The sequence below is a fragment of the Hemiscyllium ocellatum genome, chromosome 16 (genome assembly GCF_020745735.1).
Source record: "Hemiscyllium ocellatum isolate sHemOce1 chromosome 16, sHemOce1.pat.X.cur, whole genome shotgun sequence".
Classification (NCBI taxonomy): domain Eukaryota; kingdom Metazoa; phylum Chordata; class Chondrichthyes; order Orectolobiformes; family Hemiscylliidae; genus Hemiscyllium; species Hemiscyllium ocellatum.
The window spans coordinates 76,937,373-76,964,395 of record NC_083416.1 but is presented as its reverse complement, the minus strand read 5'-3'; the positions used below and the strand labels follow the sequence as shown (position 1 = coordinate 76,964,395).

The following is a 27,023-nucleotide window of genomic DNA, read 5'->3' as shown; positions in this document are numbered from 1 at the left end:
CATCCCCTGATCAACCTGCCCCATATAGCTCTCTGTGAGCAGTGGGGTGAAGTCTTTAGTGGTGCAGGTAGCTAGCTCAGCTCAGCTCTGAGGAGATCGCTCACCATGTCAGCCGACGAGCAGCAGAGCTCTTTGCTGAACAATTCTCAACAAGATATCGCCAGCCACTCCAATGTGGAAGCTAGTGCTACTGTTACCGGCCGGAGGTGAGATTAAATCCTAGACAACCCTTCTGTCTTATGTATGATATGAAAGAAAATTCTTTGTGGAATTGTTTGCTGCTGAGAGATTTATAAAGACTTCCTTTGCCAGAGTAGCCCAGTAGGAGCAGAGTTTCCAAATCTAGTATAACTCAGATCCAGGTACTAAGTTCTGAATAAGAACTAAATCGGGCAGGAAATATTCACTTTTTTTTCTCTCTCATGGGTATCTCCCAGGATTTTCTGTATCTGTTTCAGATTTCCATCATCTGGAGTGTTATAACCATTATTTGCTCTGTTTGCTGGAGTCAGAGGCGTGAAAGGTGCGCAGTCTGTAAAACCTTCTTGAGCATGTTGTAGGGTTAGTCTTATGCTAGAAATTGACGTTTTAATAAATAAAATCAGGCTTTTCCAGCAAATGCTGGAAGTCCCTAATTCTTACTTGAGAAGATGGTGGTGTGCTGCCTTACTGCAGTCCTAGGGGTGCAGGTAAACTCTAGGGGAATTCCAGGATTTTGACCCAGTGACAATGTGGAATTGTGATCTCGTTCCAAATCCGGATGGCGTGTTCCACTGCAAAAGATTAAGACAAAACATCCCCTTGTCTTCTCTGGTAAATGTAGCTGATCGTGAAGGAGCAGGGGAGTTGTCCCTAGTGACAAAAGCAGAAATTGCTGGAAAAGCTCAGCAGGTCTGGCAGCGTCTGCGGAGAGAGATCAGAGTCACCGTTTCGGGTTGAGTGACTGTTCATGTCAAACGCATGGGAGTCATAACAGTAGCTCAATCGGAATTTCTAAAGTTCTAGCTGGGATCTTTATGTAGACTTTTGCTCACTTTCCTCATGTAGCTGTGTAATTTTGTTTTTGTATTTTAAAACCAATTGTCCTAGTCAAATTATCACTCAAACAACATTGTGCGTACAATTTCTTTTTAAAAGTGAGCTGGTCATTTTATAACATTACTGCTTGTGGAATCTTACTCTTTTTCAATCGTGGCTGCCTGTTCTACCGTACTAACTTCTAAAAAGACCTCACAAAAATCATTGTACATGCATAAATCCTTCTCTGTAACCTGTAATTCTTGTATTTTTATATATTACTCCCAGAACCTGTCACTGATTTTGTAAGCGTCAGTTTTCTCTGGGTGGTTCAGTTGCTACACAAATAGCAGCTCGACTCTTGGTGTGAAATAAATCATTCTGTCTGTTTAATGACAGTACGTGGGACCTACTGGGGTAACAACAGAATCCAATTAGTTCGAGCTGGGATCTGAGTTTAGATTTTTTTGCTCTTTCACAATGTTGTCACTTTAAACTTCGGAGTCCTTTTGTGATTCAGTCTCTAGGTCTTTGCCTTTCATACAACATCAAACCAGCCAGTGAGAAGAGGGTTTAAAAAAAAATTGGTGCGGCTGAGTTACCCAGTCATTACCAATCCCTGGTCTTGGCTCTCTCAATGTTATTGGCTACGTCGAATTCTCTATTCCTGAGATGCTGCCTGGCCTGCTGTGCTTTGACCAGCAACACATTTGCAGCAATGTTATTGGCTGCCAACTTTACACTCAATTACATTCAGACCCACAAACAGTCCCTCCGCCAGGAGTCGCTGCTGAGCAGTGAATTGGTTCAGTTCTGATCCATTCGGCCAGGCTCTTGTTAATATTTTCAGGGTTCCCAATCCTGTCTCTATCTCCTCCAATATACTCTTGGGAAGGGTTTTTTTCCAACTTATGACCATGGTTGAGAGGTGTTGAAGTGAATTCAGTTCTGAACATGAGCAGAAGGAACAAATGGATCTTTTCCAGAGGTGACAAACAGTTTTTAAACATCCCAGCAATGAAATATTGGCTCCATGTCTGGGGAGCACTACATCCTTTGTAATGAAGCTCCATTCTGAACTGTAGAAGGCAGGCTGACCAGGCTGTCCTGTTCATCTGATTTTATTTTGGCTTTCTTTTTTCTGGGGTGGAAATGATTTGATTTTGGTTTGGACATTTGTTTGTTTATCTTCAACTGGGACTCCAGACCAGTGTGTGCCATTTCCATCGCACTCACCATGCACACACTAATTCCAACACATGTAGGCTCACTCACCTTACACACACCTAACGTTCTCTCAGACACACAGATACAGATCGTCACACACTAATACCCTCTGACACTCAGGAACATGCACTCTCAGGTAAATGTGCACTTGCTCACGTACACACATGTACAAACAATCATGCACACAGATACAGAACACCCACACACAAAGGACACTTACTGTGGGCATTGGCCAGGAGCAGGATCTTTAGCTGAATATGAATTTTTTTCAATCTAAGGTGTCAGAGCTTTTTTATTATTGTATCTTTTTAACCTTCTGGGTGTTAAATGCTTTGTCATGTCTTGAGCTGCTATGCATTTGAAACAGGTACAAATGATTGTCTGCATTCAACCAGTTTAAATGTTTGAACAAGTGTTTTCTTTGAAGGATTCACTGTCCAACAACATCTGGATGGATCTTGGTACATCCGTTCATCATTGTTTAACATTGCAGAGTTAAGTTATTGAAGCATTAGATGTGGTTTGGAGGAGTTATATTAAGGGGTCACAAATCTTGTAATTGACTTTGGAGGGTAAATATTGATCTTTGATCATCAGTGCAAGGGGTCTACTTTTAGATTAGATTTGGTTTGTATTATGCACAGGTTAGGATGTGATTAGCAACTCACTACTTTCCTAAAACTCTTTTATTTTCTCCCTTCTGATTTGGCTAATGTTTAAACTAAAACCAGGGATTCAGTTATTAACAAGAATGCAGGTGGTTAAAATCAGAGTTAATGGTAGTACACTCCTAATTATCAGCTTTGCTCCCACTGTCAAACAAAATGGCTGCTCTTCTATTGTCAGAAGGTTCTTTTGAGTTATCTCAGCTCAGTTAGAGCTGGAAAGTAATTCCATGAACCTTGTGGAGCAGTCTCATATAAGGTACGATCCACAGATTACTTTTCGTTTAACTAATCAATTGAATCACTTTGTTTGGGAACTGTTTCAGGGGAATAGTGCCAAGGTGGTGTTTCCATGGTCACCAAAATGGCTGCTGTTTAGCCAGGAGGTGAACAAAGAAATGATTAAACCTGAGAAGTTTATGAAATGTTTAGTAAATAACTTACCTACAGAAGGGGGAAGAATAAACACAATCATGCCTTGAAATGAATGTAGGGGACCTTTTATCATGTGTACCAGAGGAGTTAGATCAGGATGTTCAATTTAATTGTTTAACTGGTTTTTCCTTTCGGCCATCCAGTAAGATTAATAAACAAAAAAGTGTAATTTTTAATCTTGAAAAGGGTGAAATCAACAGAAATCATTTCCCCCAAGGGGAAGAACAAGTAACACCTACTAGGAAATGAATATACAGGTCACTCTTGAGCTCCATTTTGAGGTACACAAAAATAATTTGGGCCATTTTATGCCATTCGCAAGTGTTACTGATATTTTTCCCCTACTCGCCCTATATTTTGAGTTCACATCTGACTGTGCAATCCCTTTGTTCATCCTCCTTTATAAATGTACAGCAATCAAACTAACAGGGTGGGAGAGTCTGGGGAGCAACACTGAATTGGATGGCTCTTTCAAAGAGCCAACACAACCGATGGGCTGAATAGACTCCATTGCTGCTATAAGATGTTGTAGAGATTCACGAAACAGTTCAAGTATTTTTAAAATAATCTTGTAAATTAACTGTGCTGGAGTAAATTCTCAGGTTCTGCCTTGGGTGAACAATAGATCTAATTATACCAGATCACAAAACCTGCTTTGTTTCCACTTTAATTTACTGCCATGCCATGCTCTTATAACGGAGGAGTGATCCATTCGCAGATTACTGTTTATTGCCTAGTGAGTGCTGGTGGTTAATTCAACACTTATGTGACTGGAGAGCCCATTATGGTTCCTTTTGTTATCCAGGATTGTTCACAATAATGAAATTATTTTCTTGCCATTGCCTGGTGTTACATTCTCTCGCTCTCAACAAAATATACAGTTTTTAAGTTCAGTGCAGGAACAGAAGTCAGCTAGTCAGCCCAATCCTGAGGCTTTTGGTCAAGGTATCTTGGTGAGGGTCAACAAATACTGAGCAAGAAACCAGGGTGAATATTCCTAGTTCTCCTGCAAGTGTGACCAACTGGGTGAAAACGGGCCAGAAAAGAATCCTTACACTGACCTTGAATCACTTGAGCTATTGTTGGCTATGAAAGCCAGTGGAATTTTCCAGAATTCCTGACGGTTTCACTTTGAGGCAGGAGGGGTTTTCCGTGTCAGTTTGTGAACGTTTTTCTTATCATAAATCTGCATCATTAGTGTAATCAGTTCATCCAGAAATTCTCTCAGCATGTTCCAGTTACAGAAATATTTCAAATGATCAGTTCTGCTGTTCCGATCTCTCCACGGTTTTGCCTCCTTTAGCACCACAACTCACCTAGGCTTCTAGAATCCCTACGCTCTGGGAGTAGGCCATTCAGCCCTTCCAGTCCACACCCAGACCCACTGCCCAATGACCTATCCTTAGGACTGTGCATTCCCCACAGCCAATCCACCTAATGTGCACATCTTTGGACAGTGGGAGGAAACCCATGCAAACTCCACACAGACAATCACCCAAGGCTGGAATTGAACCTGGGTCCTTGGTGCTGCAAGGCAGCAGTGCTAACCACTTAACCACTCCTATCACCTTAACCACTGTCCCATGTTTTGTTGAAGGAAAAAGATCGCCTGGAGTATTACAGAGATGATGCACATTTTTTTACACAGATAAAAATGGCAATATTGAGTGCCCAATGTCCATTGTTACTGCAATCAATTGCCCTTTTAACCATCTTTTTTAACCACCGTGATTATTAACCCTTGTTTGCTTCTGCTGAGTAAAAAATCTTTGGGACTTTTTCTGATGTTTGTTTGATCTACAAAAGTCAGAATTCTGGAAGCACAATATGAATCTATCAAATTCTCTTGTAATTCACAAATTAGGGCAATTCCCGTTGGAATTTTCTAACTTTGACGATGACATTTGGGAGAACATATTCAATAATCATTATTGAAGGTTTTATAGGGGAAGCAGGGGAGAACAGCCATTCGCCAAACATCACGGGAGTAATGGGGAGAGATTGAGATGAGTAAACTTAACTCGTGGGTTGTAGGGCAAGATTAACACAAAGACCATTCATTTTATCTATACTTCACATGATTTTAAAACCTCCATAATATCATCTCTCCAACTCCTGCACTTCAGTGAAAAAATAGGTTATAATGGTTACATTATAGGGACAATGCAGAGACTTGGGCAACTGCTCGGGACATGTCGGTTTAAAGCCCAGATCGGCACAACAGGGAAAATTTAATTCATTTAACTAAATATATTTGGGATAAAATGTTAATCTCACTTGCTGTGATTGTACACCTACCAGATTGTCAGATTTAAATAAAAATCTTGTGGTCTGATTCACTAATGTCCTTCAGGGAAAGACATCAGCCATCTTTACCTGGTGTGGCCTACATGTGACTCCAGACCCACAGCGATAGGGTGGACTCCTAACTGCTCTCCAAAATGGAGAATCGATCCACTCAATTGTTCAACAAGGGCAATTAGGGATGGCCAAGAAATGTCACCTTTTCACGTGATATACACCTTCTGAGAACTAATATCACTTTTAAAAATACCGTCCTAGAATCAAAACATTACAATGGCCAAGGAACTGATCCTCGTATCAGCTGACTGAGTTTGGGGGAAAAAATGTTTGGGGTAACTTAGAAAGAGGGGACCTCAGTAGGGTCATTCAGAACCATCCATGGAGAACAGATGGAAATTAAGCCTGACCTTTCCTATACAACGTAAGGAACAACCAGAAGGAGCATTAAAGAGATTGACCTCTTCATCGTTGGCACTTAGAAACCTGTCAATGGGGATGGTGTGGAAAAACAGCACATGATGATGATGATGATGATGATCAGTCACTGAATGGTGTAGCAGGTTCGATACACAGAAAATACATAGAACAGTACAGGCTCTTCGGCCCTCAATGTTGTGCTGGCCTCTTATCCTACTTTAAGATCAGAATAGTCTACATACCCTTCATTGTATTATCTTCCATGTGCCTCTCCAACCAATGGTCGTCTCCTACTGAAACAGTACTTCTACTGAGCAGTTAAATGAGTGTTGTGAGATTTATGGGTTTGGAATGGGAGGGGTAGTTATGGTAAGGGGGAAGCAAAGACCATGGTCAACGATCAACAACCAACCAATCCAGCAAGACTGAATCTGTTGACTATCCAACTGGACGTGAGAAGAGTAGGTTATGGGATGGTCAGCCATGGGAGGAGTTGGAAAGTCACATAGTGAAAGCGCAGAACATGTATCCAGACAGAGTTTTGGCAACCTCTTTCAACTTGGCATTAATGATATTCCTTCATTGTTCTATATTTCAGCAGCCGCACCTGCTCCAAGAGCGTCCTCTGGGGTGGTGTGACCGTGTTGGCGGCCATGCTTATTGCCGGGCAAGTTGTCAGCGTCATGTTTCTGCTGAAGCAGCAGGAGAAGATAACCCACCTGCAACAGTCCACCAATCGCCTCGAGCAGAAGTACTCATCAAGCCGGAACCCAATCCGTATGTACATCCTGTTTTCCGCCCACTTCTCCCCCCCTCCCGTTTACCAACTAACTGTTGTTGTCTAAACTCTAAACCAATCTGAGAGCTGGGGGTTGGGTGGCTGTGAGCAAAGAGCCAGTCAGTGAATAGACTGAGGGAGACCACGTCAGCAATTGTAAATCTAATTCTACAACTAGAACGATTCCCAAATTTGATTTAGCAAGAACCTCCAGCTGAGTCCATTGGGGACACCCACTTGTGTTCCGATAGTCACCATGGAGAGTTTGTGGTGATTATGGATGAGTTGGACTGTTCTTTATTTGGAGCAGTTAGTGTTGAGAAGATTTAATTGGGTTATTGATAACGAAAGCACTTTTCAGCCCATAATTAGGAAGAAATATTAAGTGCTTTGATATGACATGGTGGCCCAGACTTTGAAAACTGAGCATTCATCCCAATATTTATGCTGCACACAGGCTTCCTCCTGGCTCTTTATCTAGCCCCATCAATGTATCCCTCTATTCCTTTGTCCATCACTTTGTTTATCTAGATTCCTCTTAAATATGTCAACACCATGAGCCAAGTCTCTTTATCCAGCAATTAGTTCCACATCCTCCCTATTCTCTGGGTATGCTATTTTACTTAATTTTGCTTCATTTTTGTAACTTGTGTTTTTTAGATTAGACTAGATTCCCTACAGTGTGGAAACAGGCCCTTTGGCCTAAGAAGTCCACACCGACCCTCCGAAGAGCAACCCACCCAGACCCATTCCTCTACATTTACCCCTTTACCTAACACTACGGACAATTTAACATGGCCAACTCGCCTAACCTGCACATCTTTGGACTGTGGGAGGAAACTGGAGTACCCGGAGGAAACCCACGCAGACACCAGGAGAATGTGCAAACTCCACACAGACAGTTGCCCGAGGTGGGGATTGAACCTGGGTTTCTGCCGCTGAGGCAACCGTGCTAGCCACTGCCACCCACTTGCCACCATGTTGCCCAACACAGTTTTTATCATGACTTCTGTCATTTATAGGTGCCATGGTAGGGCACCTTAGAAAGCTTTTTTCATTGTATTTTTAATGTTAAAATACACATGACAAATAATTTGAATTCTAATTCTAAAGAATTTCTTCTCCCCCTGAAGAATTTCTCGTGATTTTTTAATTTTCTTCTTACTGGTTTTAATCATGACTTTCCATCCACCCCCTTCTGGCAAGTTGAATCAACTGAGATGAAGGGCTTATGCTCGCAACGTCGACTCTCCTGCTCCTCGAATTCCACCTGACCTGTTGTGCTTTTCCAGCACTACATGTTTTGACTCTGATTTCTGGCATCTGCAGTCCTCACTTTCTCCAAACACACTCTCCCCTACCAAACTTTTTAGTGTTTAAAACTCCCATTAGGTTGGTCCTCCGTTTCTCCTCTTCTGGTTACAGGTAGTCACCGGATATGAAATAGCTTGGAGTGTGAGGAGGTATGATCTTGAACTCCCAACCCATGATGGTGATGGAATCCGATTTATATCAGAAATTTCCAAAGTCAAATGGATATTGGAGAGGAATAACTTGCAAGCTTCTGAGATTAAAGTCAGAAGTCACATGACACCAGGTTATAGTGCAACGGGTTTATTTGAAATCACAAGCTTTGTGTTTCATCAGGTTCCATAATCCACCTAAAGCTTGGATTTTCAAGTCCGTGTCTGTTCTGGAGTATCGAGGGGAGGGATTTAAAAAATGTGGGACTCTATCAGATTCCTCAATTCAGAATGGCAACAGCAACTATAATCCTAGCTCCAAAGACTAAAATAGAAATAATAGATTTGTTTCATTTGCATTTCAATGCCAAATATCTTGACTTGATTTATTTATTGTCGCATGTACTTTAGTACAATGCAAAGTTTTGATTATGAGCAGTATAGGCAGCTCATAGTAAGCAAGGACACAGATTATAGGGTGAAAAAGAGGCATACAGGTTACATTGCACAGGGTGTGTGCTTGGCAAGATAAACATTGTTTGAAGTTAGTGTCCATTCATCAGTTCAATAATGGCTGGGAAGAAGCTGTTCCTGAACCTGCTGGTGTGTGTGTTCGGGTTTCTGTACCTTCTGCCTGACTGAGGAGGTTGTAGGAGATCAATACTGGGGTGCGATGGGTCCTTGATATTTTGGCAGCCTTTTTGTGGCAACAAGCTGTGTAAATGGAGCCCATGAATGGGAGGTCGGCTTCCTTGATGGTTTGGGCTGTGCGAACCACCTTCTGTAGTTTCTTATGGTCCTGGGTAGAGCAGTCGCTGTATCAGGCCATTATGCACCCGGACAGTGTGCTTTCAATGGTGCATCTGTCAATGAAGGACAGAAGAAAGTCCTTAGAATTTTCTTTCTGGTCAGAAATGTCTGGTGTATTTAAATCCCACTGCCAACTAAGATGAGGATGATATTCCAATGCATCTGTTCACATGTTAAATGCATTACAGTACTTTGTCCATTTGACCAAAAAGGCTTTAATGCAGGTTAATACTGATACAATGGTGACCGATTTGTGGAAAATTTACTGTTACAGAGTACACCCCATAACCAGTCAGTACATTAAAAGTGTATCAATATTACAGTGTGGTATCTCATTGTGAATTTGAATAGATGGACATATTTAATATTATAGCATGTTCCAGATAACTTTTTGGCAGTCTTTCTCCAGTGTTCCAAGGAGGATTGTTTTTTGGGGGCTACTGAAATGAAAATACTGCATGGGAGGCAATACCGTTCCCCTCCGGCCTTCACAATAGATCCCAAATGCAGAAGAACAGTTTCTGTTTTATAACCAAGGCCCTTCTGACCCATGAGGAGATCATGTGAAAATGGTGCGGGGGCAGGAAAGTCCTGGAAAATTGGGAAAGAAAGCCAGGTGTATCATCTTTCTGAACCCCATTTGCAGCTCCCTTTACAGACCAACACCCAATCCCCGATCTTCCTTTCATGCTGTCACTAAGCCGTACTAATAAAAATTTCACTGTCTTCTCTTTCTCCAGGACCTAAGCCAATGATCCATTTCAGACCCATGATGATGGACATGCCCATTGCTTATATTGACCCAAATGCAGAACATCCAAAGGTAATGTCCACTAGAGGGCTTAAAGAAAACCTAGAACTAGTACTTGCAGTTGTCTCATGCTATTTCTTTTGGATCTTTCTGTGCACAACATTGACTGTTGAATTTGACCAACATGAAAGCAGAGACTGATCTCCAGAACCAACCTGTTGGACATAGATCTGAGAATGGGATAAAGTGTTTCACAATACAAGAATTTTAATATTGGGTGCCTATTCCAACACCAATCCCACTGGAAGCTTAAAGTAACCAAGAATTGAACATGCTGTTGGAGGCAGTGGAGGAAAGCTCATCATTTTGAGGTCCACGTGACTTTGGAAGGACTTCCTCCACTTGACTTCTTCAGCCTTCATGTCCTCTGTCTCCCTCACAGCCTGGCTCCTGGTTTAGCTTCTTGGCTTTCAATTTGAAATTCTCCATATTCTTTCTTCCCACAACCTCACTCAGTTTCCAGCTCAGTCCATGTCCCCATCAAGTCAGCTAATGATTCACTATGGCTACCCCAATGCCCTCTGCACTCATTGGTCAAACCAAGTTTCAAGGCTGGTGAGGTGGCATTTGCACAACTGGCATTCCAACTCTGTCCCTCAACTGGGACTCTGCAAGACGCAGGAAATAACCCCTGATACTAATGCTGGATCCCAGCAGGATAGTGAGCTGGAATCACGGAAATTGGGTTGGGAAAGTGGGAGAGCATGGATCTTTGTAGAGTGAGAAATGGTTCCATTACTTGCTGTAATAGTCCAGTTTCTAGGCTGGAGGGTTGGAATTTTTGGGGCACAAGTCAGCTGGGCTGGCTTTACTCCTATTGTGTGGGAATACCAAACCTGGCATGTTGTTGGGTTGGTAACACTGAGGCAGTGTCTGAACTTGAAGAAGGTGAGAGGGCATGGAAAACGTCATCCTACCTGCCATTTTGAAATGACCAGTCAACATGATATTGAGTTTGTCAATGACCCAGAAATTTGCAGTTTTCCATTGGGGCCTAACCAGAGAGCAGCTCTGCAGTGGATGCAGTAGGAACTTCTGCACCCACCTCTGAGAGCCTGGATTCAACATGGCTACTGAAAGGTGGCAGCTCTGACTCTGCAGTGTTTTCTTAGAACTGGGAGCAGCAACCTGAGGCTACCATCTCCTTCGGAGAGGAATTTGAGTCCGAGGCCTTTTCTCCCAGAATGGAGAAACGTCCTCGGAGTGCCAGTGTATGCTTGCAATGCCTATGTTCGTGTAGACCAGACCAGAGCAAGGCATTGTCAGGAATGTTAATTTGAGGGTGCTTTATAATGGTTTGTTAAACGTGGAAGTGAACGGTCATTTTTTTTCTCTTCTAACAGGCTCCGAAACCCACTCCTGCCAAACCCCTGACCGTGCTGGAACAAGTGGAGGAACTGCTGAAGGTATTGTTGAAGGGAATTTTTCAAAGATATGGTGAAGCTATAGAAAGTTCCAGCACAATGGGACATCATTCAGTCCACTGTCCATGCCAGCCTTTGGAAAGTTCTATCCAATTAGTCCCATTTCTCCAGCTTCCTACACTTTGGAGCAGCAAGGGTATCACCTACATGGGAACACCACCCTCTGCAAATTCCACTCCCCATCCTGACATGAGAAAATATGTTTGTTCCTTCAGTCTTGCTGGGTCGAAGTGTTAGAACTCTAACAGCACTTGGGGTGTCTCTGAGCTCACTGGATTGCAGCAACTCTAGGCAACTCATCACCAGCTTCTCGAGGGCAATTAAGGATGGTAATAAAATGATGGATTAGCCAGAGACACTATCACCTCATGAGTGACTTACATTTTTTTTTAAAAAAAGCTCTTCCCTTGACCCCTGTGACTCTTTACTCCTGAATGTTAATGCAAATCCTTTTGAGCATTTATCATTTAATTTGTCACCACACATTCTGGTCATGAATTCCAGCAACTCACTGGGTTATTAAATCTCCTCATCCCCTATCTGGTATTCATACCAATTTATCTAAACTAAACTGTGTCCTCTATTAATGACCCCAGGCTCCACCCCACTTTTCGGTTTTCTCCACACAATCCATTCACAATTGTGAAGATCTGTTAAATATCCCACTGGCCATCTCTGTTTGAAGGAGACCGTCCCCTGCTTTCCCATTATTTCACATACCCGATGCTGTTCACCTCTGACACCATTCTCGCAAATCTCTGCTCTGGCCTCTCTCTGGGAACTTAGCATCCTTCCCAATGTCTGGCGTCTGGAACTGGCTGCAATGTCACAACTGGGGCTGATCTAGCAATTTAAAAATTGCTCAAGAATATTGTAAATGTTGATGGCTGCAGGGGAAGAGAATGGTTAGTGCAAAGGGTACAAATTAGAGCTCTCCTTCAGAGAGCTCACATGTGCCCAATGGGCTGAATAATTCTATAGCACCAACTCACTCACTCACGTTTGTGACCTGAATATAGCACTGCTACCTCACAGAGCCAGGGACAAAAGAACCTAAGAACTAGGGGTAGGAGTATACCAGTTGGCCCTTTTAGTCAGCTCTGCTGTTCAATAAGATCATGGCTAATCTTTTCATGGAGTCAGCTCCATTTATCCACCCCTTCATAGTAACCCTTAATTCCTTTCCTGTTCAAAATTCTATATATCCAAGCACCCAAGTTTGATTCCAGCCTCTGGAATCTGTCTGTATGGGTTTCCTCCCACAATCCAAAGATGTGCAGATTAGATGGATTGCCAATGCTAAATTTCCTAGTGTCTGGGGTTATGCAGGGTGATGCCAATAGGTAGGTATGAGTCAGTGTGGGATGCTCTTCAGAGGGTCAGTGCAGACTCGATGAGCCCAATGGACTCTATCCGCACTGTAGGGATTCCGTGATTCTCGAAAAAGGACACCAGGTATTGAAGGCTTTGATCATTCTCACCTCCTTTGCCATCCATAGTGAAAAAGCAACTTGATGGACTCTAGTTCCAATTTGTGTGCAGTCTGTATGTTAGCATGTGGTTTTAGCATGATTGAATGAATGATTGTCTGGTGAGGAAAAGGTCGGCCAAGTGATGACGTTGTCTTGATTTTTCATTGGCAGAAAGATAACGTAACCAAGGAGATCCCAGAATTTAACAGCACTTTCTCTGCCAACCTTGACCTGCTGCGAGACAGCATGACTGAATCTGAATGGCAGGTTAGTGTTGATGACATTGAACTGCAGGCCATTCGGCCCATTTCTATACTGACTTCTACACACAAAGCTGCCTCTCATTCTATATCTCCTCACCCTACCAGCCCGAACCTTCTGTTTCTTTCTCCCACGTTATATAAATGAATAAACTGATTATTGTGCATTAAGAAATTTAATAAATATTCATCAGGAGTCTGTCTGGCTTTCCTTTTTATAATTTTCATCCCAACTACTCAGTGGTAGTGAATTCCAGAATGTAATTCCTCCTGCTAATTAGACTTATTAATGTTATGCATTTTGGATTCTTTTACAAAGTAGGAAGTGGAAGAGTCCATTCAGTCCATTGAAGGCTGACCCCACAAGTGAGTGCTGTTATATGAATTTTAGTGCCTGTGTGATGCCAACTGTGTAGACTGATGTCTCAATGACTGGCAGATCATATCGGACAGCACATTCTTTTGTCTGCTCAAGATAGACTGAGTACTGATAGTATTCAACCAAACCAAAACTCAGAACATAATGTTGAGTGTTAAATATGGTTCTGTGATAGCACAGCACTTGTAAAACACTCAGGCTTGTTCAATAAATTACACTCCTAACACAGTAATGCTCTTACTATGGCTTCCTTGTGCTTGCTACACAAATTCAGACACCTGGATCTCTCTCCCCAGAAGAAGGGAACACCTTTTTAAAATTTAAATGCATCTGTGAGGGACATTAATTCCCTGGTACATTCTCCATGGCTCACATTAATTAGGGTCAGCTTGCCAACGAATCAACACTTTTTTTACAAGTTGTAAAAATTGATGTTCCCTTTGAAATTTGGCATTCTTGCATTTTTCCTGATGAGTGCAGAGCAAAAAGCTTTGGTACCATTCTATTTTTTTTCTTTGCAGTTGCACTCAAATTTAATTCCCTCGCTTGGAGTCAACCCACAAACCGGTTCAGATGACCCACTCCCAATCCTTAATAACTGACCATTTGCTGCATCTTTGCTGTTTACAGGACTTCGAAAGTTGGCTCCGAAACTGGCTCCTTTTCCAGCTCATTCAAGAGAAGAAACCTGTGCCGACAACCAGCGCACCCCACCACGAGCCAATGCCTGAACCCGAACCCCAACCCCAACCCAGTGGTACGTGACTGTCATGTATTTCATTCCTTGTCCTGAAGGGGGTGATCTCTCAGCTGGCTCACCTTCAGCGTGCTTCAGTAAGAATGAAGATCTTGCACTGATTTGTTTCACCTTCTGATAGCACATCAAAGCTAGGCGTTAGGCAATGGACATCTTTGGCGGTACAATCACTGTTGCTTTGCAATGTTGACTAATGACGTAGCCTACATGGTGACCAATCTGTTGTACAAATGGAAATTGGGATCAGTGAACATAGGTTTCACCTGAGAGATCCATGTTACAACAAACTCTCAATATTACAAATCTCATAATCCTGAGCCCCAGGCTTGTACCCTAGGGACATGGAGCCAGATCCAACAAAGAACAGGTGGAATTTCAATTCAGTTGAAACCTCTGGAATCGAAAGGTAATCATGGTAATGATGGTCATGACAACCATCAATTGTTATATACATCTGTCTTGTTCTCATGTCCTTAAGGCAGGAAATCTGCAATTCTTACCTGGTCTGGCCTATATGTGACTCCAGACCCACAGCAATGTGGTTAGCTGTTAACCCTCCCCAGCTATTCAGATCAAAAGACTGTCAAAGATTGGTAACAAATGCTCACCTTGGTAGGGAACACCTAAAGGAACAAATACAGGAATTTCAGGAGGTCCCAAAGACCTGTGTTGTTAATGAACTGCATTCAGAGTCGTCTCCATGGAGTCCATTAAAAATCCCAAAGAAATCAGGAAATTCTTCCTGAATGTCCCAATGCCAATATTTGTCCCTCAACCAACTTCATTTTTTTTTCAAAACAAAAAGTAAATAATTCTCTCTATCTCAATGATCAGTGTGTGGCCTTTGAAAAGGAAACTTTCATAAGGAAAGACCACAGGACTGTTAAAGTTATAACACAGAGCCCATTCAGCCCATTGTGTCAACATTGTCTGGTTATGCAGCTGCCCATTATAATCCCACTTTCTGGAACCTGGTCTATTGTCTTGTTGGTTCCAATACTTTGGGGGAAACATTGACATTCCTTTGTAAATGAGGTTAGGGTCTCTTCCTGAACTGCTAAACTGGGCAGTGAATTCCTGACCCCCACCGCCACCCTCATTATAATCCTTCCACCAGTCATCTTCAGTACATGTCCACTAGGGGCAAGGAGGAGGAGAGAAAGAACAAGATAGAGGTGCTGATGTTATGGAGAACATTCTGGAATTTTGGTCCAAGGAGGGGTTGGAGTAAATTGTGGAGAGGGAGGGATGAGGACACAGTGGGGGAGGGGTAAGGCCATGCAGAGACAGAGGGAAGGATGCAGGGATTTGAAAACTGTTCTGAGAATCTTCAAATGAGGCTCACTTAATTAGGAGCTGATGAAGGCTATGAGTACTGTGGGAAGGGACAGTAAGCAAATCCCATCAGTACCAAGCTGCTGTCTCCAACCAGTAGTGAATGTATCATTCTAACTTCTGTATGTTTGAATCTCCTCTGTTTCCGTATACAACAGGGCAAAAGATTTACTCCAGCTTCGTGATGAAACCGATGATGGTTAGCCTTCCAGAGTCTGAGAAAGCTCCAGAAGAAAAAATAGGTAACTCTTCAAAATCTGTGTTCAGTCCAGAGCAAATGCAGGATTGGGAGGGACCGCTCTGGGTATAGTGAGTATACATCCACCCTCCGCCCCTCCCACTTTGGAGATTGCAGTCACCAATGGATGGAAGAGAGTTAGGAATGGTATCACAATTTGCACTTGCTCAGTCAGATTGTCCATTTATCCAGAACCAGGGGACTGCATACACACAAGGAAGAACATTCCCAACCAATCTGCTGGAACGATATTGGACCTGCTTTTAACCCTTTGGATGTGAATAGATTGTGAATGAGTTGAGGTCAGACTTGATGCTGAATGATGTATGAGTACAGAATCTGTGGAACAGGCTCCTTAGCCTGTTTTTGTTCAAATGCACTGGGTTTCATTCAGAAAATTTCCAAACAGTTTGAGTAACTTTAAGTCTTAACAGTAGAGGCTAACATGCTGGGAGGAACAGATGGCTTCTCCCTTGTGTAGGTCTGATGTTGTTGATTCATCATCAACCAGTCAAAACACCACAGAATTGATGCTTGCTCTGGTTAACCGGTATCTTCACTAGTGTGGTGCCAAGTCAGTGACACTTTGAACCAAAGCCCATAAGGTGTACAGGGTTGGATGCACAAGAATAGTGTTGGGGATAAGTCCGGCTATGAGGATAGACATGTGACTCGGGGATTACCCTGCATTAGAAATAAGAAAACAAAGATTTAATCGAGATTTGCCTTTTTTGATTAAAGAATTGATTTAAAGGAATGATTGACTCTCCAGCCGCAGGAAGTGATCACAATGGAGTTAAGAGAAACCTTTTTTGGTGTAGAGTAAGGAGAATACTTACAACTGGGACGTTTTTGAGGCTGGGTCAATTGCATCTAAGGAAAAGGTAGATAAGTAGTCCTGATGAACATGCAGGGCACAAAACTGGTTGTTGTGTCGGTTTAATTTGAGGACCGTCAGATGGACAGAATGATCTCTTGATCTTAGAGCTCACGGCTCAATCATGAGGTTACACTACCACCCAGCCAAGCTGGCATGGCCATTCCTGAGGCAGTAATGATAAATTGGGGAAGGTTCTAAACCAACTAATAGTCTCGCTCAGAGCAGGATGTCTGATTTAATTATTAATGTGGGCATTGGTGGCAAGAGTCATCAATTAAGGTAATGGCTGACCTTTTGTCTTTGAATCCCTGCACTCCATGAGAAATTCCTTGCAGAATCTGAAGGCTTTGCTGAGCCACTTTCTGAGAACAATTCAGGTCAACCGTGTGGTGTAATATGTTGGCTCAGACCAGGTAAGCACAGCAGGCTTCTCTGTTTATGGACAACACAACAGCTTCTTGGTCACGTACACTGATATCATTGTTTTCACTTCAATGTCCTATTTGTGAACTGCACTCCCAACATCCAGCTGGAATTGGAAGTTGAGTTTCTAAGGTTCATTTTTACAGACCTCTGGATAATGGGAACCAGTGCATTGCATTTATTATAGAATCATATAAACATTTAGCAGCACTCTAATAAAGCAATTAACCATGAAATGCCTCCCACAGCCTGTGAACTGACTCCCATATCATAAACCCTACCCAACCTTTGAATCTTCTCCCACAGCCAGTGTGCACCCAGCTGTATCACTTGGGGAAAAATAAATTCCATATCAGTATTCTGCAGTACCCTCACATAATCCTCTAAGCTGTGAATTCAGCTTGTTCTGTTATTCAACACCAGACTTCCATAGGTTTGCAATCTATGGGTTTGAAGAGCTCGCTGCAGGCTTATCTCACAATCGAAGTGAGTGTTGGATGTTCCATGCCAGCCCAGAGGCTGCACACAGTGAATCTGTCTGTTGAATCCAGGTCTGATCTTCTCGTTCTATGCAGGGCAACTGTTCTGAAGGATCGAGTCTCTTCAGGTTCTTTTGAGTGATTAAGGTACAGCTTTTCACTTGCATACCTTCTTAACAGGTGCAAGGTCAGAAGTCGCACGACACCAGATTAATGTCCAACAGGTTTATTTGCAATGCAATCTTTCAGAGCGCTGGGACTAAGGTGCTTTGTGATTTCAAATAAACCTGTTGGACTATAACCTGGTGTCATGTGACTTCTGACCTTGTCCTCCCTAGTCCAACACTGACACCTCCACAGCTCCTCAAGGAGGAGGTCTCATCTGTCCAAATATTCCATTCCCTTCTTTTACTGGAGAACATGTCTGAATTAGTAGGGTTACAAATCACAGCTCCGGTAGCATCACCCAATTGCATCAACCATTGATAGACACTCAGGGGGAATAAAAATACCAACAATAAAGTACCTTTTGCTTCATGCCTTTTTAATATAGTAAAACATCCCAAAGTACATCACTGAACTGTTTGACACACAGAAACACAAGGACCTAGCAGAACAAACAGGGCCAAGGAGGTAACTTTTTAGAACAAAGTAGGGAAGGAGCTGGAGAGGTTTTGAAAAAGAATTCCAGAGCTTGGGAATGGCTGACAGTATTGGTGTAATTAATGATACAAAGAGGCCAGACTGAGAGAGGGTGCAGCAGTTTCAGTACGCTCAGAGGTTACACAGACTGAGGAAGGGGAAAGGCTAGGTTGGGGTTAAACACGAGTGGTGAGAATTCTAAAACCCTGAAGAGGGGCTACTGGCAGAGGAGTGTGGGTGAAGAAAAAACATCAATGTGATGTCAAACATTATCTTCCCTCGTTCAGTGCTCAGCACGGACACAGAGTGTCAGAGACGTCACAAAGTCAAGGTTGTTCCTGGAGCTTTCCGTCCCAAGTGTGATGAGATGGGAAACTATGAGGCAAAACAGTGTTGGCCAAGCACAGGATACTGCTGGTGCTGTTATCCGAATGGAACCGAGATCACTGGAACAGCCACTCGTGAGAATTTAACCTGCGAAAGTACGTTTCAGTTTTCTTAATCTACGTGAGAGCGTGAATGTGATGTAAAAATCCTCCATGGCAGAGGGAATGAATTCACACATTGGAGGAGCTGGTGTTCATATGCATCAAGACCTGGACACTATCCAGGCTTGGGCTGCTTTGTGGCAAGTAGCACTCTGATTACACAAGAACTCCTAAAGTAAGAGAGGAGCCAGCCAACAGTCCTACACATTCAGTGGCATTATCATCAATGGTTTTCCCCCACCATAGATGTCACTAATAACCCCAAATTTAACAGGCGTTGGGGTTAATGAGTGCAGTGGCTACAACAGCAAGTCAGAAACTGGGAATTCTGTGGTGAGTGTGATGGAATATTTCCCATCTGCCTGGATGAGTGCAGCTCCAACAACACAACAGCATTTAGGATGATGCAAGACACTTCATTGGTATGGCATGCACAGATGTGCACTCCCTGCACCACCGACACACAGTCGCAGCAGTGTGTACCATCTACAAGATGTACTTCAGCAACTTGCCAACATATTTTCAATAATCTGCCAAGCTGACAAGATCATCTGGTTGGAAGGATATGGACAACAGGCACACCACTATCAGCAAATTTCCCATCAAGCCACACACCATCCTAATATGGAAATATATCGCCGTTTCTTCACTGTCACTGGCTCAAAATCCAGGAATTCCCTCCCTACCAGCATTATGGGTCTACCTACATGCCAAGGGCTGCAATAGTTCAAAAACCCTCCCTCTGCGTGTGTGAGAGAGAGAAACTAGGGATGGGCAATAAATGCTGGCCCAGCCAGCAATGCTCACGTTAATGAATAAAATAAGTACAGGAATGAAGCCCATTGGAGCCTGTCCCCTACTTAATGCTTTGTACCTCAGCTCCATTTCCCTACTTTTGCTCCAGATTTCTTGATCACCTGATCATTTAAAAGCAATCTAGTTTAGGCCCAAATGATCTAGTAGATCACTTTCCCAGGTTGTTCCCGATTTCCATAACCCTTTGAGTGAAGATCTTGTGCTTAATTTCACTATGAGGTGGGTCTGTGTCCAATTTAAAGACTAGATTCCCTCTTTTTCTTCGATGTACCCCCAACTCCCCCCTCTCGGCATCAGCAGAAAAGCTGTATCTTTCTTAACTGGAACATAAGAACTAGGAGCAGGAGTGGGTCATCTGGCTCAGTGAGCCTGCTTCACCATTCAACAAGATTATGGCTGGTCCTTTTGTAGACTCCGCTGCACTTACCTACCCGCTCACCATAAAGAAAATAACCCTTAATTTCTTTACTGTTCAAAAATCTATCTTTGCCTTAAAAGTATTCAATTAGATAACCTCAACTGCTTCACTGGGCAGGGAATTCATTTTTTACTCAGGGAATTCCAGCGATTCACAACCCTTTGGGTGAAGAGGTTCCTCCTGAACTCAGTCCGAAATCTGCTGCCCCTTATTTTGATGCTATATCCCCTACTGGAAACAAACCTCCCTGCTTCTATCTTATCTATTCCCTTCATAATTTTATATATTTCTATATGGTATCCCCTCATTCTTTTGAGATCATTTTATACCTTTCAATTGGATCAGGCCTCAGGTGGAATACAAATTCAGTTAAGCCCAAAGGCAGGATTGCACAAGGTCCAAACATTGGAATCTTCTGGAAGGAAGAGGTCAACTACAGAGATCAGGAGTGAGAACGCTTAGACACTGAGCTCAGTAATTGTTAATTTGATGCAGCAATGACCACCAATACAGCACATCTTAAAAAAGGCTTTAAGGATGATTTGGATCTTCGATAGAATTGAATTGTCAATTCTTTGATATTTGGATTCAGGTCACTGAATTACATTAATAATCCATCCCTCCAGATTGGAGAAGCCGGTGTCCATGTACATGCGCTATCATATGAACATAAATCAAAAATTGCAAGAGAGTTACAATGTGCAGGGAGGACCTTTGGTCCATTGTGTCTGTCTGCACCAGCTCCTGAAAGAGCAAATTAATAAAGCAGGGACTGAGCGACTGTTCAATTCAGAACAGAAATGCGGAGGCATTTCTTCAGCCAGAGAGTGGTGGGCCTGTGGAATTCATTGCCGCAGAGTGCAGTGGAGGCCGGGACGCTAAATATCTTCAAGGCAGAGATTGATAGATTCTTGATGCCATGAGGAATTAAGGGCTACAGGGAGAATGCGGGTAAGTGGGTTGAAATGCCCATCAGCCATGATTGAATGGCGGAGTGGACTTGATGGGCCGAATGGCCTTACTTCCACTCCTATGTCTTATGGAAAACTTGTATTGCCCCTACACAAAGCATATCCACTTGCCAGTGTAATATTCCTTGCCTAACCATTGAACTCTCTCCCACATTCACTCTCCCCTATAATAGAATCTAACCTTCAATTTAATTTGCACTGTACTCTATACCCGTTCGTATCTGTTCATCAGAGAAACCACCGAATCAATGTTTCTGGAACCCCAAAGGGACTCCGTCTTAAAACAGCGGCCCAACTTTCACTATCCAAGATTAAGACAGTCAACTCTCCTTCATTATCAAAGATTAAACTGTACAAAGTGCATAAAAAATTACTTATGACAGGCTGGATTTTAATAAAGCTTTAATAAATTGTCATTTTTATTTTCAATTTCCTCTTGCCTGTCTTTAATTGAGGTTTATTTCGATCTTTAGGCTTTAGAAAGTCAGATGATCTGAACATGTCTGGCTTGGCAGCAAGTAAGTAACCAGTGGTTTTTTAACAAGCTTCTGAAATAATTTTTGAATAGAATAGACACACCATATGCAGTCCAGTTGTGTATAGGCTCCTCATAAACCCTGTCCAAAACTCTGCTGTCCACATCTCTACTTGCACTAAGACCCAGTCTGCAGTTACTCCCCTCACCACCCACCCCCTCCCTTCCACTTCTCACGTCCTCCTCGATCTCTGTTGGTTCCTGTTTAGACAACGACCTATTTCAGTGTTTAAGTCATAGTGGTGCTGGAAAAGCACAGCAGGTCAGGCAGCATCCGAGGAGCAGGAAAATCGACATTTCAGGCAAAAGCCTCCAGGGTGGAGAGATAGAAGTAAAACGAATGATCTATTTCATACTTCTTATTCCAGTCAATTTAGCCTGTCCTTGAATGGGAGTGGTGATGGAGAGGTGTGAGCAGGTAGAGGAAAGGGAACTGTTCTGCTTATGATTTGTGGCTCTGTTTGCAAGTACGGTCCAGGTGGTGGAGAGGTGATAACATTGCTGAGCTGGTTGGTGCAAGGCCCAGGGGATTAGAGTTTTAAATCTCACAGTGGGAACTGTTCAAATACAATCAATGACTGTGGAATTAAGTTTGTCTCAGTAAAAGTGACCATGAAACAGTTGTCTATGTATTACCATAAACAGCCACCTTATTCACTAAACCTTACCTGTTTTGGCCTGCATGTGTTCTCTGAAGTGGCCTAGTTAAGGGGCTTTAACAGACTCATCTTGAAGGGATGAATAGCCTATTCCTGCACCTATTTGCAATCAGTGACAAATCCTGGATGAGCCAACAATATACATCCAGGGACAAATGTGCTCACGAAAATTGTATTCAAGGGAAATTAGAATATGTTTCAAACTAAATATTAAAGAGGACAGTTTTGGATCTGCATTTCTTCATTGAGTTGGTTTATTGGCCCTGAGTTGGATGATTGTGTTTGAATCTCAAGCTTGAGACTTGAGCACAAAATCTCAATGGACTCTCTCCATTGCTGTTGGATGCCCCAGCTGCTCTTTTAGGTGAACTGCAAATGTTCACTGAGCACTTTCTTAAAGGAGTGCGTTACTCCTGGCGTCATGGCTAATACTTATTGAATTAATTTTTAATTTCATGTATTTATTGAATTCAAATTCCGCATCTGCCATGATGGGATTTGAACCGAGGTCCCTTAGAGCATTACCTGGGTCTCTGGGTTAACGATCCAGTGATAATTCCATGAGGCCATCACCTCTTCCAATAGCCAATATTTATCTTAAATTAATCCATCAACTTGTCAATCACCAAAACCATATTTACTCGTTGTCCATTTGCTGTTAATGTAGATATTGTCGGCCACATTTCCTACATTTTAATAAAGACTGCACTTTGAAGATTTTTCATTGGGTGTAAAGTGCTTTGGGATACCCTAAAGCCTTTCTTTATTTTGAATCTTTGGAAATGTCTCACAAAAGGGTGGCACGGTGGCACAGTGATTAGCACTGCTGCCTCACAGTGCCAGAGACCCGGTTCAATTCCCACCTCAGGCAACTGTCTGTGTGGAGTTTGCACATTCTCCCCGTGTCTGCGTGGGTTTCCTCCGGGTGCTATGGTTTCCTCCCACAGTCCAAAAATGTGCAGGTTAGGTGAACTGGCCGTGCTAAATCGCCCGTAGTGTTAGATGAAGGGGTAAAGGTATGGGAATGGGTCTGGGTGGGTTGCTCTTCGGAGGTAGGTGTGGACTTATTGGGCCGAAGGGCATGTTTCCACACTGTAAGTAATCTAATCTAATCTTCGTACAGAATCCAGATGAAAGCGATGTGAAGAAAATTGTTGAAATTGCAAAATGTTGGGTGAAATTTTGTAAACTCACGTAAACTTTCTTTTTCATTTCAGTGAATTAAGAGCTCGCTGGGGACAAGCAAGCAAAGTCTGACCAGCTTCACTCCAGACATCATACATTAATTGCAACTCCTGATTTTTATTAACCTTGGGTATGATCGCTAACTATTGAGAGCTGACCTCCTTATCTGGCTGATGTACTTTCCATTTTTCTTAAAGACCTGTCCTCACTGATTTTTTTTAAGAGAGGAACAAATTGCCCGAATTGTTGATATTGCTCACTTCCCTAAAAAGAGACTTACTTCCACTAGACGTTCCATTTCATCCAGTATCATCCCCCCCCTCCCTAGAAGTTGGTTCTGTTCTTTTGCCAAGTTATAGCAGGACAATGCCGATGATGTTTCATGAATTTCAAGGTCTTTGAAGCTTGTCAATAATTTAATTCCGAAGTGCAAGAGACCTGGATTTTAAAATGCCACACAGGACCTATTTAATTCCAACAAAATCTAGACTGCTGCAAAGGAAATTAAATAACTTTGCAATGGAGCCCTGAGATTAATGATAAACTTCTGCTGACACGCAGAACAATGGCAGAGAATCAAAATGAGACAGTAGTGTGAGGTTGGGACCCTTCATAGAGTGTTCTGTTGATGAGTTCCAATCCTCCTGTCGCTACTGGCCTATCCATTTCAATTTGGAATTACAACCCCAAATCATTCATTTACTCTGGTTTAGTTAGTTCCCCACTAACAGCAGTGACAGGATTATCATCACATAGACCACAGAAGAAGATTATCACCAACACTTTCTCAAGTGGCAATTGGGATGCTCAGTAAATGTCAGCTTTGCCAGCATCACCCACATTTGGGTTCAGAAGCAGGCAATGTATTTGAAATTTATTCCATGGCAATTTGCTTTTTGAAGCGAAGTGACGTTTTGCCCACATCTCCATATTTTTATGATTAAAGGCTGGAGTCTTTTATCAAGATATCTGTTTATATTCCCAGGCTATCCTTCACCAGACCTTGCAGAAACACCCACATTATAACTCTGCACCTGATTTTTGGTTACATAGAATATGTAGAACAGAAATAAACCATTCAGTTCCGCTAGCCTATGCTAGTGTTCATATATCACTAAATTGACCATCATAACCCTTCTCCCTCAAAGCCTTGTCCAAATGATAACAAAAAGGACATAATCCTGATGAAGGACCATCACCAGAAGGTCATTATGCACAATCACTTTTTAAAAGCTGTCATTGTCTATAAGCAACGTGTGAAAACTGTTATTGCTTCTTTATCTTTTTTATTTGTAACTCAATGGTGATTGCTTAATTGTAGATGGGGATAAATATTTTGCAATAAAGGGAGGATTCTGTTCTTGTGTTCTGTTTTGGTCAATAGAAGTGCCTGGCTTCAAATTAAACGTCAAGTCTTTGCCTGGTTCTTGGAGCCTAGCAAAAAGGCCTCAATCCATCATCAAGGCCTATGAGTGTGAATAGTGAGTGGAAAAGATTTAATGATAGGGTTGCCAAATCTCCTGGAACCTTCAAAAATGAGCGATTCATTGGCAGGACATTGGTGGAGAATAACCATTGGCAAATTTCAAAATAATTCCACATGTTGTTTCCGTTTTGTTTTTTTATTGGTGGAAGTGGGGGTAACAAGTCCTGATCAACTGACACTCAAGCCTCACCCCAATCTGGTAGTTTTTGGACAGGTTATTTGAGATGGACATTTAGGTTGGGTGACCATTGAATGAGGAGATAGAAATAGTAGGTCATGTGATGAAGCCTTCAGGAATATGACAAACTTCCATTCACAAACCAATTTTTCAGTGCTTTTGTCTATTTTTTTGCTTCCTACACATTCATGTACACAGGGAAAAGGCAACTATTCGAGAGAGATGAAATCTTCAAGGCAATGAGAATAAAGACTTGACAAAATCTGCTCGATCTTTCTTTTCTTCAATATGCTGTTGTATAACACAATGAAACTCAGACACCAAGGAGAATGTGGGGTGCAAAGGGCCAATGTCTCCTCATGCCTATTGCATGCAAGTTCTTAATCACTCACAAAACCAGTTACCAGTTACAAAGCAGATGTGCCATGTCTGTCATGACAAAGGAGAAAATGTGTAACTTCTTATCTGCAAGCTCATCAAATCCCGTACCATTGAGGGGGAAACATAGGGCCCACCCAAGTTGGAGAAAGACAATGAAATCCATTGTGTCTGTGCAACATGCCTGTTTGAAGATCTGATCAAATTACTAACCTCTTTTTCCTGTCGATATTCCTGCTGCTGTTTGTTTTTCACATTTGCAATTCCCTTTTGTCATCAACTCTGGAAGGAGCATCTGGTTTGAAAAATGCACCTACAGAAATTATTTCCATTGTGAACCCAAATGGAGAGACAAAAGCCTAAAACATGAGACAGGATTAAAGCTGGGGAAAAGGGGCATAGAAGGGTGTGTGCTACAGACTGGGACTGAGAGTGTCTTGGTGATGGCTCTTACACTGGGGAGATCTCAAAGGGCTGGCATCTTTCGATAATATTATTAAAAAGGGTGCAGTCAGAGCCATACAGCTAGGAAACAGATCCTGCAGTCCAACTCATCCATTCTTAACCTAATCCTAAACTGAAGAAGAACTTCCAAAATAAAACGTCAAACAGAACACAAGAACAGGCCCTTTGGCTCATCATGTCTGTGCTGACCATGACAGCATAGTAAACTCATCCCATCTGTCTGCACATGGTCTGTATTCCTCTATTTCTTTGGATGCTGCCTGACCAGCTGTGCTTTTCCAGCACCATACGTTTTGACTCGGATCTCCAGCATCTGCAGTTCCTGCATGTTCATGTGTCTAAATGCCTATTTTAAATGTTGGTATTGTATCTGCTTCCATCACCTCCCTTTGGCAGCAAGTTCCAGATACCTACCACTCTCTGTGTTTGAAAAAAAAGTGCCCCACACATCTCCTTTAAACTTGCCTCTTCTCTCCTTAAACTTATGCCCTCTTGTATCTGACATTTCTAGCCTGGGAAAACACCTCCGTCGATATATCTACCCTCTCCACGCCTCTTATAACTTTATACACTTCTATCAGGTAGCTCCGCAGTCTCAGATGTTCTAGCTAAAATGATATGAGATTTTCTAGCCTCTCCCTGTAGGTAATACAAATCCAATCCAGGCAGCATCCTGGTAACCTTCTCCAAAGCCTCGACATCCTTCCTATAGTGCGGGGACTGGAACTTCACACAATGCTCCAAATGTGGCTTGACCAAAGGTCTCTAAATAGAGAAAGGAAGTTGAATTTGCAATCGTTTGCACAGAGATTCGAAATTATGCCAAAACTGGAATGTGTCCTTAGGTCTTTGAATGTTTTCTCACTGAGGCCGTTTTATCTGCAATTCATGCATTAGGCTAAACTTGCGAGAACCTTACATCTGTGAGCATTCACATGGACCACACAGGACATTCAGCCCATCTAGTCCATGTTAGTGTTTATGCTCCACATGAGTTCTTCCCTGCTTGACCGTATCTCGCTTTATCGGTCATATTCCCCTCTCCCATTCCCGCTCCTGCAATGAGATGGGGAGGCTCAGCTCTCAAGCCATCAGACATTGCAGCATGAACAGGCCAGAGCAGATTAAGGAATTTGAGTTCCCTGCAGAATCAAACACCAGAATTAGTGATGAAAAATGGCCACTTACCACAGCCGTCTGGGCCTCTGTGGGTAGCGTGCCTAGCTCA

General features: G+C 42.5%; 1 protein-coding gene across 3 annotated transcripts; it reads left to right on the top strand.

Annotated features, from left to right (window-relative positions):
• LOC132823492 (H-2 class II histocompatibility antigen gamma chain-like) lies at nucleotides 1–25,214 on the top strand. Of its 3 annotated transcripts, XM_060837412.1 has the most exons (10): nucleotides 1–206; nucleotides 6,664–6,842; nucleotides 9,857–9,939; nucleotides 11,271–11,333; nucleotides 12,995–13,090; nucleotides 14,093–14,219; nucleotides 15,713–15,796; nucleotides 18,504–18,698; nucleotides 21,383–21,427; nucleotides 23,321–25,214. In XM_060837412.1, exons 1-10 carry the CDS (start codon nucleotides 106–108, stop codon nucleotides 23,326–23,328), a joined length of 981 nt encoding a protein of 326 aa, XP_060693395.1. In that variant the 5' UTR covers nucleotides 1–105; the 3' UTR covers nucleotides 23,329–25,214. The 3 variants fall into 3 exon arrangements, with proteins under 3 accessions (XP_060693395.1, XP_060693397.1, XP_060693398.1); XM_060837414.1 differs by lacking the exon at nucleotides 21,383–21,427 and having other exon boundaries at nucleotides 3–206; XM_060837415.1 differs by lacking the exon at nucleotides 18,504–18,698 and having other exon boundaries at nucleotides 7–206.
• The last annotated feature ends 1,809 nt before the right edge of the window (nucleotides 25,215–27,023 follow it).

Bases quoted from the DNA above. Each gene is read 5' to 3' on its own strand.
- LOC132823492 (XM_060837412.1), top strand. From the start codon at position 106: ATGTCAGCCGACGAGCAGCAGAGCTCTTTGCTGAACAATTCTCAACAA. The intron at 14,220-15,712 runs GTACGTGACTGT...CGTATACAACAG, and splicing joins ACCCCAACCCCAACCCAGTG to GGCAAAAGATTTACTCCAGC. The intron at 15,797-18,503 runs GTAACTCTTCAA...TCCCTCGTTCAG, and splicing joins AGCTCCAGAAGAAAAAATAG to TGCTCAGCACGGACACAGAG.